At 43.0% G+C, this 17,160-nt stretch overlaps 1 protein-coding gene across 3 annotated transcripts in view; it reads right to left on the minus strand.

The window, feature by feature from the left end:
- TBC1D16 (TBC1 domain family member 16) overlaps positions 1-17,160 on the minus strand; it is a 618,682-nt gene that overhangs the window by 128,382 nt on the left and 473,140 nt on the right. For all 3 annotated transcript variants that reach the window (XM_069199713.1, XM_069199711.1, XM_069199712.1), the window contains exon 7: positions 5,225-5,373. In XM_069199713.1, the coding sequence (XP_069055814.1) occupies positions 5,225-5,373 (149 nt within the window). The remainder of the gene's footprint in view (positions 1-5,224; positions 5,374-17,160) is intronic.

Genomic DNA, 17,160 nt, shown 5'->3' on the forward strand with positions numbered 1-17,160 from the left:
ACAAATTAGGAGAGTCTGCTTACTGTCTTGGAGCAAAATGACATCACATTCTAGTAAAATGACTTACATTTTATAACACTGTTGCTCTTGTAGAAGAGCTCGATTAATAAGTAATGTTTCTTAGTATCATAAATGTTTTGAATTAAAAACGACATTGCAGAACTCGGTTTTCCCTGTATTGGTGGAACTAGACCCAAACTAGTCCCAGCCTGCATTTTGAATTTTAAACGTAGCCATGTGTTCATCTCTCATTGAGTCCACAAGCAGTAAAACGTGCACTAATGCTTTGTGATGACGCGCTGTACTTAATGAGCCTCTGAGGACGAAGCCTTACAAAATGTAACTGCTTAAGCTCCTCCCGGTCTGTGTTTTTAGACGTTTTATTCTTCGTATAAGTCTGTCACCGTTTATGTGTAACTAGATTTGTACTGCCACAACTCTTGACATTCAGTGAAAATTGTATTATTTGAATATTTATTTAGGGGATGGTGCTGGATGAAGATGTATTCATTTGGGGCTGTGATTTGTTGAACCTGTGCAACAATTTGACAACCTCATACTTACTGTGCGATTTTCACGGAGCATTTTATTATAAAAAGAGCTCAAATAAGATAAGGAAGGGAGCAAGTGTTTTTGGTTTCAGATTCAGTGAGCAGATCAATGCCAGTCTGGGTCATGCTTAGACCTTAGATTAATTTGTCAGGGATGTACTACATTTGATTGAGCTTTATGCTAATGCCCTATCTTGAACAACTAACTATATTTTTGCCTTTTGTAATTAATTTTGAATAAACGTTCATGGTTTCTACGTTACTTGTCTCGTAAAGGCTTACTTAACTGATTGACTATCTATTTAATTTAAATTACAATATTGACTTATTTAGGGGCACATAACCTCATCTACTATTGAGGAGAACATCTCCCCGATCCTGCAAAGGCTCCTTATGTAATATCTTATCATGCAATAAAAAAAAAAAATCAATCTCTTATGCCAAACCTGTCAAACAACTCAATGCCACTACCCTGCTAGGCAGAGGGCAATCAGTGTTGAGACTCTCTAACAAGAAAGGCTAAAGACCAGGTACACTGGTGCAGAAGCACTTCAGATGGATCCCTTTTCCCATCGAGACAGGCATGGACAACAGCCCTTTCAGCTTTGAAAAAAACCCAACGCTGATCCCTTGGCATTGTAACAAGGCTCAAGACCAGTCCTGTCAGTTAAGGTAAAGTGTCTGGTATTGGCCCTTTCAGCATTATTTTCACGTGTGGTGATTGTGTGATGTTACTTTTAATGCATTATTAATGTGTACCTTTATGGATTTGATACACATTAAAAAGGTCCAAACTATCTACAATTCATTGTTCATCTCCAAGATCTTTGCGTCAATTGTTTTTCTAAGATATCCCTATGCCACCGCTTGCTCAGATGACATATTGGTTATTTGGCATGGTTAGAAAAACAGTACTAGGAATAGGCTAGGATGTTGCCATGACCACTAAGGGCATGGTGGTGTTCAACTGAATGACTGTATCTGGATTTTTTCATGTCCACTGGCATAGAAAAACTGACATAAGACTGACATCGCTGAGTTTGGCAGAGTGGATTAAATGTCCATCCCCTTTCGATTGGTACCAAATATCAGGATTCCACTACTTACAATTTTAAATGCAAGAAACGTAGAAGTTTTGTTCAGCGTCAATCCCAAATCAATTCCACGGTAAAGGGCCCGAACATGCAGTTAACTCTGCTCCCAAGAATCCTTCACTTAGACCACAGAATTCACAATATGGAACTGGCAAGATCTTTGGTAATGGCAAGAGTAGACTCCTGTAATTTACTCCACTAACAAAGAACTGGTAATCGTAATTTGAGCCCAGCACTGGTGCTCCTCTGATGGCAATACCACCTTTCTGATGTGGGTCCATTAACATCACTTACACAAATAAAATTTAGGAGCACCTCTGCTTGTTAGTAAATAGTCAGTGATATATTTTGCAATAAAATTATTTAAGTCCAGACCAAAAACTGTATTCCTCATCTTTTTTTCATTTAATCTTGAATCAGTAGTTCAATCAGACTTTTTCCTTTTAGTATTCAATATAGCCATGGCCATTTCATATTGAGATCATATCCAGTTTCACTGAACTAGCCTGATCCATGCCAAGATTTTTTCGCAGCAACTGCTGCTTTTTCAAGGCACACACTGGTCAATATGCACACCTTCTGGAAATCAAAATACTCCAAGTAAAAGAGTTTTCATGGCATATTTATCAAAGATGAGAGAACAGAAAGATAATAAGAAAAAGGATAAGATATGGAACGATAAAGAGAGAAACAGAGAGAGAGATAATTGCAGCACGACAAAGTGAATTACCAATGGAAAAAGAAAGATAGTAAAAGATAAACAGAAAACAGCGGAAAAGACAAAGAATTCGAATAGTAAGAGAATGAAGGAGATGAAAAAAGTGATACATAAGGCAGAGAGTAAGAGAGAGATGGAAACAAACAGAAAAGAATGAGAGCGACAGACAAGCAGAGAGGGACAATGACTGAAGCAACGAAAAAAACAAAAACAAGTATGGGAGGATAAAGTCGAGAAATCACACATGCAAGGAAGAAAAGTGAGAGATAAAGAGCTAGACAGAAAGAGACAGAAAGGAAAATACATAGACAAATGCAACATACCAAGACAAAAACAAGAAACCATCTCATGAAAAGAGAATGGGTGAAAATGCAAAAACAAAGTGAATACCACAATTACCTTACACAGAACAAAAAAACACATAGGGCACAAAAAACGCACAACCAGAACCAACAATACAGTAACAGATCCAAGTGAAACCAAAGAAGCATAAGCAAAAATAAAGAAGTACAAAATACATACAACTGAAGGATATTGGAATTTGACACACCAACAACTTAAAAAGCCATACACAGACTACAAAACAAATGTGCTTTATTTTGTCCGTTAAAAGCAGAAAACAATTAATATACAGACGAATAAAGAAATCTACACAAGGAGAAGCACAAGTAAAACTAAAGTACATTTATATAAAAATAAAACCAGTAATAAATTAATTGGAAGTGTAACTGGTGAAACCATAAATACAGCATTAGATGAACAACAAAACCCCAACCACACCAACAAACAAAAACCCCACAAAGAATTAACGGAGACAAATCACAGAGCAAATCTTCAATTGTGAAAAAAATCCGCAGTTACTCTAAACAAAGAACGGAAGCAGTGATGTCATCTGTGGTGTCATAAGTGATGCCAATAACAATGTCTCTTGTGATGTCATCAATGATGTGATGTCTGATGTAATAAATTCCATATGAGAGTGTTGCAAGTGGTGAATATAAGAGGTGCTAAACGTTTGAGCCAAAAGAGTAAGTCATCAACATTCGGCAAAGCTCTTTTAGATGACTACACTAACTGCAGATTCCTCTCCTTTTGAATATCCCCACATGCCAGACTGGAGCCGGATAATTTTACAGCGATGCCCCTGGTTGCCAATAGGTAGCACACTGTTGCTCCGTGTGATTCCGTACTCCTCCGGAAGTGATGCAGCAGTGCCACTTAAAAGCACCATCCCTGTGTTCTGACATCGGTTTTTTAATCCTTCTCCTTCTACACCACCCGATGCGGAGCACTTCAAACAAACGGTAGGTGGCAGTGTGCCAGGACAGAGTCCCGAGGGCCTTGTTAGATGGCAACAGTGGCTTAACCAAAAGAGGTAAGGCCTGGCTGAAGGATCTCACTTAACAAGTGTTGCCTTGCTCTCAACAGTGAGCAACTGTAAATGTAGCGCTTCTGCGCCCTTCTCAAAAGAAAGGACACCTTCGTCTATTAATGGCCCATGTGGCAAGTCGAGTTCAGTCTTCAGAGACATATCTAGCCCACTGGCTTTTCATAAATCTAGGTACAGCCCATTATTGGTATAATGATGAGGAAGTAGATTGTCTGTCTCCTCATCATCATTAGTGTTGTGGAAAACATTTTGTTTACCCTGTCTCACTCCAGAGTCCAATCCGAATACTGCTTGTAGCCTCTCATGGTGCATCTCTAGAGGCAGAGGTTGAGGATACAGACTGGTTACAAACTGAATGGCTGTGCTTTGTAATCATGTAGCGCAACGCAGGCCTGAAGCGGCCTACCATGGCTCGAGGTCGCAGTGCATTCAGCATCGGCACAGAAGAGACAAGCCAGACCGAAAGCATGAACCAAGGTCAGAACGACCCAGAAATGGATATTGGGTCAGCTGGCACTGAGAGAAGGCCCGCTGGCAGAAGTCCAACTGGAGCTGCTTTTTGGTCCATGGCACCCTTATCTGCACTAGAGGGAGGTGGAAGCATCTGAAAGAGCTTCAGCATGGCTTTTCTGAAGGCGGATATTTGCTACAGGGGCAAAGACGGCCATGGAATTCAGGAGGCTCAGGTTGCGGAATCAGATCTTTGTCAGAACAGCTTGTGGGGTATGATCCCCCACTTGACACCCTTGAAATGTATTGGCTGAATAAACGTGTCAGGATGGGGTCCAGTCCCACTTTCCTTTCTTTTGCTTATGGCATATCTTTGACTTACCATAAGATCGAGGGAGAACAGGGCTTCACTTTAGGACTGGCTTCTTGAACAGGATAGTGAGTGGCCCCATTACATATATTAGAAGCAGGATTTGTGTTGACCACAGCTTCTTATTTTCGGTGACAGTGTTTCACCTCATGCTCTCAGATCGTCTTTGGGAGCCTAAGGGCACATTTACTGCATGATTTCAAGCAGTAACAACAGCCCAAGTACTAAAGACCGACATCTGCTTTCTGCAGTCTTTTTACAGCTTGACCCCATACATTTTTAGGGGAGACATTGCACTTGAAACAATGGGGTAGATTTGAAAGTTGTCAGAAGACTGAAAGCTGGAGAGGAGCTCTGGATCCGCTTCGAAAAAAGCACGGAAAGAAACGAATGGGCATCAGTGCAAAGAAGTGGAGCTTATACGAGGGTCCACACAGAACACTGCAGTAAAATACTCTGGATCCTGCCTGCCACTTGGATATTTTTTAATGGCAAGGAATCCATCAACACCATAATTCAGATACGAACTGATCTTTTTTCATTGAAATACTTACAAGTCAGTAGAGCTAATAAAGAGTTCATTTTGTATTGTCACTGCACACCACTCCTATCACAATTCAATGGCTGCCTCCAAACCCTTTGGAAACTCACCGCTTCTGCTGTATCTCAAAGTACTCACTCCGCCGCTGTACCCGTAGTGCTTCCCTCTCCTGCGAGGTGGATTCACATTTATAGTAATGCAGTAGAAATGGCCAAACCTCCCCGCGAATAGAGACATCGATCCCACCAAAGAAGATAGCCTGGGGATGACAAAGAAATAGTATCACAAAAAGGGCCTGGGAGGAAAGATGAGGACATTCTGTGGTCCCTCAGTGTCTAATAGCACCATATACAGTATGTATATAGAAGTGTGCTAGGCTGGCACCCTACACAAAACAAAACAAAACACAAATCAAAATCAAATAACACAGACGTGCAGCTGCGAAGTGAGTGAGAATGAAAATAAGTTAGTTACCTATAACTGTAGTTCTCCAGTATTGACATCTTTCATAGATTCACATGCTTGAATTATTCCCCGTTGTCAAAGTGGGAGTCCCACGGTACCATAATAAAGCAGTACATAACATTACTACAGGCTATATTGGCAATGAAACATTCAATTTAATAACATCCATGTTGTTTAAAAAGAACCGAACTCCGGCCAAACAGGCAACAGCACCCTCTAGAATTCTTCCCTCAGAGGCAGATTCCCATAGATTTTCAAGCACTAGTGGGAAAGGTAATCCTGTAACATGAGGGAAGCCTCTACAGGAAGGAGGGTGGGTCGCATATCAATCTAAGAAAGATGCATTACTGGAGATCTACAATTACAGGTTAGTAATTAATTTTCTTCTCCAGTACTGGGTCTTTCATAGATTCACATGCAGAATAGCTAGTAGTTACCATAGTCAAATAAATGATGTAACATTGCTTGTCCAACGGCCGCATCACTGCACTGTGTAGATTTCAGACAATAATGCTGCATGAATGTATGTGCATTCTTCCATGTTACAGCTTGACATATCTTCTCAAGAGGCACTCCAGTAAAAAAATGCAGTCGAGGTAGAGACCACTCTAGTGGAATGCACCTTAACTTTAGTTGTCAAAGATCTGTCAGCCTTGGAATGGAAGAACTGGATAGCCACTGAGATCCATTGAGCGATGCATGCCTTTGTGAATGGAGCACCTTTATGATTGTTCCCATATGTCACCAGTAGTTGGTATGCAGGTATGGAGAGATCTCTCTGCTGCTGACTGGATTTGGAAAGAAAGTCCTTAGTGTCATCGGCCATCCAGATGAAAATCCGAAGGGACTTTGGGAATACATTTCAGATTAGTTCTGAGCATTAGAAATTCATTTGTAAAATGTAAGAAGGGCTCATTAATTGAAAAGGCTTGCATTTCACTAACCCTTCTGGCTGATGTTAAAGCAAGCAGTAATGCTACTCTCCATAGCATACATTTGAGGTCTACTTTGTACATTGTTTCAAATGGACTGCTCATTAACTGTGTCAGCACTACATTAAGCTGCCACTTAATGTTTTGGAGGGAAAACACTGAATAGCCCTTTAAGGAATTGCTTAATAATCCTGTTAGACCACAAAAATAGAGTTTAAGAGCGTCCATATCTTGATATTGCAGCAAGGTGTACTTTAATTGACGCATGGACCAATACTGATTTTGCCAGTGGTAAGCCATAAGGTAGTATTTGTTCTGGTGATGCTTGAATAGGGTGAATATTCGACATATGGCACCATAGGCAGAAACGTTTCCACTCTAATCTATATGTTTTGTAGAGGTGTCCACTCTAGCTTTTACAAGAATGACTCTGCAGTCTTGAGAGATACTTAGATCTGCAAACTCATAGAATTCAGGAGCACTGCGGATAAGTGGAGAGAAGTTGGGTCTTTTTACAATGAACCTGGCCTAGTTCATTGTAAAAAGTGACCTGAATGGTGTCTGCTGAATTTGGGTGGTTTCTGATAGCTGCAGCAGCTCTGTAAACCAATGCTGTCTGGGCCATTTTGGGGCTATCAGGATTATATGACACTGCCTTGCTTTCATCTTGCTCAGAAGCCTGGGTAAAAGATGTATCGGGGGGAGCATATGCAAACATCCCTGACCATCTGATCGAAAATGCATTCGTCCATAATCCTGGATGGGGATGCCAACTTGAAGAGATCTACTGTGGGAGTGCCCCACAGGGAGAAGATTTCAGAGTCGACTGATCAATCTTCCATTAGTGGCAACTCTTCCTCGTTCCGCTCAGTTCCAGATCTCTTGAGCTTATTTTGAAAAGGGTAGTGAACTTGTGAACCCTTGCCCGTTCAAATAGTGCATGCTGGTGGTATTGTCTGTGCAAACTATCACTGACAAGCCTGATATCCTTGGCAGGCAAACTTGAAGACTTAAATAAATTGCTTTGAGCTCTAGCCGACTGATGTGCATGCTCTTTTGGTCTGGAGACCACTTTCCACTTATTTGAAGGTCTTGAAGATGGCCGCCCTAGCCTTCTAAAGAGGCATCCATGGTTATCATGTAATGTAGTATTTGAGGGAAGAATGTTAAGCCTTTGGAGATATTGCTGCCTCTTGTCCACCAGGTTAGAGCTTCTTTTATTCCTGGTGTGATCTTTACCAAATTGTCCACTGATCCCTATGTCTGCATCCATTGCTTGTCTAGTTTCTCTACATACATGGTAGAGGACATCATCCCTAGGAGCAATTTGAACAGATGTACTGTAACAGACTTTCTTCTCAAAAGTCTGAAGACTAATTGTAGGAGCCTTTCTTGCCTTTCCTGAGATAAGAATGCTTTTCTTGGGCTGTATCCAAAGCACCTCCTCGGAATATTAACATTTTTGACAGAAGAAACAACGATTTCTGGTGGCTGACAGTTAGACCTAACCCGTACAACAATGCTAGGCAAGCCTTTGTGGATCTTGATGCCTGACTGGCTGTTGGTGTTTCTATCAGCAAATCGCTGAGGTGTAGGAATACTTCTCATTTCATAGGGAAGCTGGCACAGGGACAAGACATTTTGAAAGGTGTGAGGAGCTTATCTGAGGTCGAATGGATTGGCTTTGAATTCATAGTGAGTGTGAGTGCGATGTATGGGGTGTACTGGAATATGAAAATATGAATCCTGTAAATCCAGGGTTGTCATGTAATCTCCGTGGTTGAGGAGATCCAGGATGTCCAGAAGGGTTACCATGCGAAAGGACTGCTTCTGTAGATATTTGTTTAATTTACGGAGATTCAAAATGGGCTGCCATTCCCTGGACTCCTTCTAAACTGGTGTAGAAACCCATTAATTTTTTTGGGAGTGGGGAACTGTTTCTATTGTTCCTTGATGTAACATGGAGAAGGCTCCCTTCCATGTTAACCGGCACTTGATGGGGGTTCACTGCTTTCTGTTAGTGTCTCGCCCCTGGGAGTTTGTGTCAGTCTAGGCGCTTGTTTATTATAAGCTGCCACTGGTGCCGTTAATAGGATTGTTGCTGGTAAGATGGTCTGTATTACTGTTGGAAGGGTTGAAATTGTTGAAACCTCTGGTAACCTCCTCAGTAAGAGGTAAAACCCCTTCCTCGTGCTCCCCCCTGAAAAGCCATTTTTCCAAACTGCCAGGTGCCTAAAGATCTTGCGGTATCCGTATCTGCCTAATGGGCCTGTAAGGCATCAGCAATGTGTTTCTGAAATTGGGCTTCGCCATCATAAGACATGTCTAGGATTTTGCTCTGTACCTCAGGCCGAAAAGACGTTGTCTTTAATCATCTCTGCTGGCTTAGGACTGCGGCTCCTACTAGCTGCCTTAACCCAGTTGATGCTATATATATAGCACAGTCTATTACCTCGGAAGATGTTCTCTCTCACTTTTGCAATATTTTCTTTACTTCAGCTTATTTGTCTTCAGGGATGAGAGCTATGAAGGCACTAATGCCCAACCACATTTGCCAGTCATACTGGCCCAATATTGCAAAGGAATGGGCAGCATGTGCTGTTATTGCCGATATTATGAAGAATCTCTTGCGGATATTATCAAGGAATCTGCCTACTCTATCTGGTGGAGCTGAGAGATTTTTAGACTGGAGTTAAGCTGCCGGATATATAATTGAATCTGGCTTTGGACGTCCTGTCAGAGATGCAGGCGAATCCTCTGGTGCCTTATACCTTTTATCGATTCATCGTAAGACAGAGGCGACCACAGCTCGATTCTTCATTATTTTCATGCCTTCCTCCCAGATGTAATCAACTATAGGGATCGCCTGTATAGATCTTTTGCCCAGCTCTTTAGAATCATACAGAAAACAGTCAGATTGCTTAACTGTTATTGGCAGCTGAAATTGTCTTGCAGCTCTCGCCATAAGATTATTGAAACCTCCAATGTTGTCCAGGGAAGAGTCCACTGGTTGTGGTGCAGGGTGTTGGGGGGGATGGGGCATGTGGGGGCGGAATGGAGTGGGAATGAAATAGTCATTACATTCATTGGGAATAGACTGATTGTCTGCCACCTCCCCTTCTTCTCTATCTTTGTCCGATGAGGATGGATCATCTCTAGGAGGTGCTGCCATGTTGGACATCCTAGGTTTCAAGGGTAACGAAATAGGCCAAGGTGTTCTTGGAGAAGGAGGCGGAATGCTAGGCTGTGTTGGGGATGGTGCCTTTGTGGGTCCCGGAAATCTTTTGCAATAATCCTGCTGCATGCCTTGAAACAAAGTTAAAGGAACCAGCACCATACCTTCTCGGGGAGAGGAGTGGTTATGATGTTGGAAGAGTTCCCCATGCTGCTTAGGACTGTCTGAGTACCTTGCTGTTGAGGTACATACCTTCCTCATAGCACTGTCCATCATCATCCTCATCCTCGACATGGAGCTCAGAAGGGCTGTGGGAATTTCTGAATGGACCATCATCATCTGACTCTTCCACATCAATAAGGTGACTTGGAGGGTAGAGAGAAACCTTACTTGGTGAAGTGTGTCAGGAAGTAGCAATGTTCTTGTGCTTTTCACTCTCATTCACTGTGTCGCTGTTGAAGTTGTCGTCGAGTCCGTGGTTGCGTTTGCAGTTGGAAAGGCTTTTTAGATGGTTTTAACATCTACAAATTAATATTTATCAACTGGGTCCCTGTCAATGGTGTTGTCGTTGACTGCTGTATTGGCATCGTTGACGGAGTCTTCGTCAACAATACTTTCACCAGTAGGATAGACACCAAAGATGGTGTCATTGATGTAGACGTTGTTGACGCCTATGTCAATGTCACCATAGTCACTGTTGTTGACACTGGTATTTTCAACAGCGAGGTTGTTATTTGTCAATATTTTCAATGCAATTTTTGGCTTGGTCATTGACGGTACTGAGGATGACTTCTGCAAGTACACTTCTGACTTAGAAGATGGAGTAGAGGGTTTAGACCTTGCAGTTTGAGGAGAATTTCTCTTTTTTCCTCCTTTTAGGAATTGTCTCTGACAGACTCATGGTGAGTCTTTTTTAAGGCCTTCCTAGAATCCTATGATGTCCCTTGGTCACTCGACCTTTCCCTTTTAAGTGACCTCGCTGAGAAGTAGACGAGGTACCACTATCTTCTTTCTCAGAAAGAGGAGATCTTTTGGATTTTTAATTATGTAGCCATAGAAGAAGCCTCCCCTTCCTATCTTTTAGGGACTTAGTTGAAAAGGTATGACAGATCTTGACGTCCTTTACCTTATGTGTAGGGTGGAGACAGTAGATACATTTCTTGTGTGGTTGTTCAGAATGAAGACATTTATTGCAACAGGTGGAACATGGCCTGAAAAGCCCTTTCTTTAATGACTCTGACATGGCATCAGGTAGTAGGTAGCTTGAAGGCTAAATTTCTCAAACTAGTTGAAAACCAAGCCGACCTCAGAGAACTCCCTTCACACGATGAGCAGTAGAAAATCTGAGGGAACCAGCCTCTGTGAGGAGTATTCTAGAGGGTGCTGTTACCTGATTGGCTGCAGTTTGGGTCTTTTTAAGCAATATAGACAAGTTATTAAAGTGAACGTTTCATTGCCTTTATAGCCTATAGTAATGTTATGTCCTCCTTTATTATGGTACCGTGGGACCCCCACTTCGACAACGGGGAATGATTCAAGCATGTGAATTTATGAAAGTTCCAATACTGGAGAAGGTGGGTGTTTCCTATTGTCATGGACAAGCATATGCCACCGAGTCCTAAAAGAACATGTCTGCACAATTAGATAGTTCTGAAGAATTGTACAGTGATGGGTGTTTTGTGTCTTCATCTGTCAGGGATTCCCTGAAGTTTCATTTACATTTTTAGGTCTTGCATACTAGACAGTACAAGCTGTCAGTCTGCTGCAACGGCAAACATTTGCTGTGCCTTACTATCACTTTATAGTGGTCTCACACACTGCTTACCACTGGTTGGCTTTATTGTCACTCAATTGCTTCCCTCTGATGCAATGGTTTGCCTTTCTCTTCTTGTGTCTGTCCCTTCACTGGTGCATTCATTGTCTCTTTACCATTCTTTTAATTGGTCGACTTGTATCCTTCTACTGCTCATTTTTAGGGATCACTTTATCCTTTTTAGTTAAGCACTCCAAAAGTGTATGTTTTTGCAGCTCTTGTCATCATGTGCTTCTCCATTGCCAAATAGCCACCCCATGCTGCTCTGTCTCTTGTGCTGCTAACTTTTGTGTGTTTCTCTCTCCTTTCCCAACATCCTGTGCTGCTCTCTTCCTTGGTTGCTTCTACCCCCATTCTCATGTTGCTCTCTCCCTTGTGTGCCACTTTTACCCACCTTCCCCAAACTGGCTTTATTTTTATGTTATCCCCGTGCCCACTCCACAATGATTCCCCCCCACCCGCTCCTCCATTAAAGGTCCGGTGCTCCATTTTTCTTTTCACATATCTATTTTAATTCGTTTGGCAAAGCCAGGAAGCAAATTGTCTTAAAAATCACTTTTGACTGTTATTTACTAATCTGTCTATGAACTGTAATTAACAAATGGCACCAGCATGTCTGGGGAATTACACAATCAGTGGCTGTGGCAGCTGCATCACTGTGCCTTTTTTATTGTGTTCAATGCTGTACAATGTTGTAAAAAAAGCTGTAGATTCACATGCTTTGCATACTCCTGCCATCTAGTGTTGGTTACGGATGTGTGCAAGTTGTTTTTCTTCAAAGAACTCTATCGAGTCATGAGGTTGACTGACTCCTCCTGTTGATGATAATGCACATGGGGGATTAACTCCATTGTTAAATTATTTTCTACCCGCCATCAGGCTCGGACGTGTGTGCCTTCACTCCGTTTCGACTCAGTCACAATTCCCCTTTTGGATTGTGCAACATCCCTTTGTCGATATTGTTTTGATCAGATTCCTTTCTGCGTATCGAGTTACATCCACATCGGCTTGGTTTACTTTGACCACGGCCCGTGCGGGGCCTTGCCCTTCAGGACCTCCTTCAGACCCCATCAAATTCTTCTGAGAATGGCTGGCCGGTGCTGGAAAGGCTGCCCACACATGCCTCGAACCTTGTTCTTCTGAGAGTTATTTCTAACTACAAATTCCTCACCTTCAAATAGACACCAAAACAGTACCTCTCCCTGTGTAGAGTCTGTGGAGTGGATTCAGACAAAAGTCTTGCAGGACCAGAAGGGCAAAATGCCTTTCCCAGCAAATGTGGCTGTCACGGCAGTAGCACTTTGTGAAAGTTTGCACCAATACTCATGTCACAGCCTGGCAGATTTCAAGAACAGGCACTCCACAAGCCACCATAGTGGTAGCAGTCTTAACCCTGATGGAATGGGCTCTTCTGCACAGCCGTCCCTTTATTTGCTTGGGAGAACCCCACAAAAGTTGATTGCCCATTCAATGGTCCTTGTTACGATCAATATAAGAGCTTAAACAGATTTTGGGGTCCAGTAAATGGAGCCTCTTCTCTTTTTACAGGGGTGAGGGGGAGCAAACAATGCTGGTACAGTGATGGATTACCCAATGTGAAAGGGGCAATCCATGACTTTTGGCAAGCCTACTGTCCGAGTCCTCAGCACCAATTTTCCCGGGAAGAAGGCAGTGTAAAGCAGCTGCAATGAAAGTGCCTGAAGTTTACTCATGTGATTAGCTTATGTAATTGCAATGAGGCATGTGAGCTTCAAGGTCCAGGGATGTAGCAATCAGCTATGCATCAGATCGAAGGGCATACACACGAGAAACATCAAGACCAAGTTAAGGTTCCCACAGTGGCATTACAAACATTTAGGAGGAAACATTTGTGTCAAACCTTAAATAAATCTCATCACAACAGGTCATTTGGTCTGGCAAATGTACAAACGCCAAAAAACAAACCTTTAATAGTACCCACTGCAAGGACTTGCTGGACCAAATATAAAACAAACAAAAGGACATCCAACAGCTTGGGTTTGTCTTGTGAACGTTAAACCAGACCACATATTAGTCCTAGGGCCCTGCACGTATGGATTTTGTGGAGGAGCGCCTGGTGTCAAGGATGACATCCATAATTTCAGGCATAAGATCAAATGCAGTCAGTTGCTGCTGTTTAAATTCCATGCATGTTGGTGTCCATTGTGGAGGTTGGGTCGAGCTCTGCCTTGTTGCTGAGACTGAGACAAGGGGGGTCTTTGACAAGTGGTAGCCTGATCAGAGGATAGATGTTGATGTCCAGAAGGTCCAGGTACCATATTCTCCTAGCTCAATCTGGATTCACTGGAATGTCTAGGGCCCTGTCGTTCCTGATCTTTTTTCAGAACTCAGGACAGGAGAGGCAGTGGCAGGAAGGTTAACAGACATCCCATGCCCCATTTCAGCCGGAATGCATCTCCTAACTAGGCCTGGCAAAATTTCCATAATGCTACAGTAACTCATGCTATTTTGAGAATTTCACATTATGCATGTTATGGGAAAACTCCCAAAATTACACCATCATGCCATATTGCCCAATTACACACCATTTGCAGTAAAACTTTACTGCACATGCACAGGAGCAACAGAACACTGGTGGCTATTTGCAGTGATTTGTGTGTACTATTTCATTAGCATGAAAAGCGCCCTTGTATAAAACAAATTGATTACGTAAACTACAAAGCACAAAACTCTTGATGGTGGAAAAAGATAAAAACAGGGTTGCCTCCACTGTAGGAAAACACCTTGCGCCATCTTGGAATACATATCCCACTTGTGATTGCCACATGCATGCTAGTCGTTCTCCTGCTCTGGCATGCAGGGATCCTGTTAGGTGGCTCACGTTCAGGAAAATACTTTGGCGGTCCAACCACCCCATCTGGGCTTCTGGAGATGGGAAGGCAGAGAGACGAAGACTACATCATGGAGCAATGACCTCAGGATAGTCTGGATCCCACAATTCCCCAGGGGCCCACTTACCTAGCGATTTGGGTCATAAGCGTTTCTGAAGACTGCACTTCTAAATAAGGAATCTAAGTCTGCAATGACAATAATTACTGTTGTTTTGCCATCACTGTAAGAAAATCATGTTTGAAAGATCACATAGTATTACTCTAATAGTATAGGATACCTACATAAAGGGAGATTGGGTAGCTTTCAAGGTCCTGATGAATTGCCATAGATACTTATGGACTGTATAGGCAAGAAACATGATGGCCACTTTGTGAGAACATTATTCTCATGCATATTCCCTCTTGTTTTTAACCCTTTATATACACACACCCCATAATAAATGGAGAAAATAGGGGCTCTATAGTTAATTTTGTACATCACACATCTCACCAATCTACCTTCATATTTCTACGCAGCATCTCATTCCTCCAACTTACATTTCAGAGGTAACTGGGTTCCTCAATTGCAACCCCTGAGGCCATTGTTCACAAAAGCTCTCTGGCAAAGAGGCCTTTGAGGAGTCCAGTGGGCATTCCAGCACCAGCCCAATGATGAGCACAGTCCAAGGATGAAGCATGCTAACTTCTGGTGGGTGAGGCACCAGCCCAATGAGGAGCACAGTCCAAGGATGAAGCATGCTACCTTCCAGTGGGTGAGGGCTTGTGCTCCAAGACGTTAACACTTTTGCTGATCAAATAGGATCGGGATGCCGAATATAGTGACCTAGACCAAAATTCGGAACAGTATACTGTACTTCAATGGTTATTGGTCTATGAGAACATGTCAGCCTCCCCTTGTTGGATGTCAGGAAGCCCTTCATAGCCAGAATAACAGCCTGCAACTCCAGCAGACTGATGTGGATCAAGCCTTTCACCGGGGACCACAGTACCCTGATGTTCACTTCCCCTAGATTACCTCCTCAGCACACCAGCGATGTGTCTGTCATCACTATCAGATGTAGAAGGGGGAAAGGAGAGCGACTTGCATTGGAACAGTCACCATAGCAGATAACGAGCCATCATCCTGAGACCTTGAAGACATCAGCCAGATTGCCTTGGTGCTGGGCCCACTGGACCTTTGCACAGGATGCATGTGTCACCTGGCATAGCTGGCAAGAGAGATGCAGAGGGCTAAGAGACCAAGAAGCCTCAGAATTGTTCTCACTGTCATCCAGGATCAAGTGTAAAATGTCGGAAACATAGCCCGAATGTCCTGGACTAATGGCAGCAGAGAGAAAGCTCTGAACTCCACTGTGCCCAATGGTGCCCCAATAAATGGAAGCCTCTGTGAAGGAGCCTGGTGGGTATTTGGCTTGTTGGTAGTGAACATCACAGATGTCAAGAGGTCCCCTGTCATCCAGAGGTGGTCCATGACTCGGTGTGGCAAATCCGTTTTCAATAGACAGTTGTCGAGGTATGTGAATACTGTATTTTCCAACCTTTAAAGATGGGCAGCAATCCTAGCCATTGCTTTCATGAACACCGAGAGGTGCTGGTGAGGCTGACGTTGAGAAAGGCAAACTGAAAATGCTCTAGGCCTACCTTGAACCTCAGATAGCATCCGTGGGACTGCAGGGCCAGTATATGAAAAAACACATCCTGCAGGTTCAAGTACACCAGCCAGTAGCCCGGATCGGGAGCAGACAGAATATGGGCTAGCATGAGTATTTTGAATTTATTCTTACGCAGGAGAATTCTGTGGAACTCATCCATGAATGTCAATGAAGTACTACACAAGTACTGACTGCCCTCCCCAAACAATCTATGGTATCCAAACCTGGACGGTTAACATTTTTGGCTGCATCCTGTCCATCAAGAATTTAAAGTTATTCAGACATGCCAGCAAGGTCTCACTGGCCATTTTCCATAGGGCATATGTGTAATGACCCAGTAAACAAACAACATTTATGCATCATAATGAAAACATATGCTTGCCAAAAGCTGCAATCCCCTTGAGGAGTGGATAGCAGTGAGTTAGGAGTCATCTTATGGGCTGATGCCTGGATGAGAAGGCTCTTTGGGTTTGGGTACTTGGTGAGAAAATCTGTGTCACCAAGCACCAATCTGGCCACCTGCGTTCTAACAAGAATAAGGATCTGACCATCAAAGTATCAGCAAGGGCATTGTTAAAAATGAAGCAAGGGCCTCACAGTAACTAGCTCAGGCTGTAAAATCTCTGTTAGGACATTTGTTTTGGTCTCGACTGAGGGTAGCTGCAATTCCAATGCCTCAGCTGTCCTCTGGACTACCTCCGCAAAAGAGCTCATTAGTGGCACAAGTGGCAAGTCAAGCTCTGTCTCAGTTGAAGTGTCAAGGTCACATGCATCCTGTAAATCAATGCATACTGCATCATTAGTATAGTGGTAGGGAGCAAGCCGTTCCCATCACCATCATGGGAATATCACGCTCTGGCACAGGATCAGAGAGAGAACCAAAAAGATAACGGAGCCTCTACTGGTAAGCGTGACGTGGCACAGGCACATGGCTAGAGTGAGGTTGCATGATGACCACTTCTGCTTTTGTGATTTTGTAGCACAACATGAGTCGGACTCCAGACTAAGTTCACGGTCAGACACTGGTGTTGGCACCAGATACTTATCTGGAGCAAGAGGCATTATTGCCACCTTTCAGAGAGAAAATTACCAGCAATCTTTATACGTTTTAAGATTCTGCAAAGATTTGGACCAGATTG

Source organism: Pleurodeles waltl, chromosome 7 (assembly GCF_031143425.1).
Source record: "Pleurodeles waltl isolate 20211129_DDA chromosome 7, aPleWal1.hap1.20221129, whole genome shotgun sequence".
NCBI lineage: Eukaryota > Metazoa > Chordata > Amphibia > Caudata > Salamandridae > Pleurodeles > Pleurodeles waltl.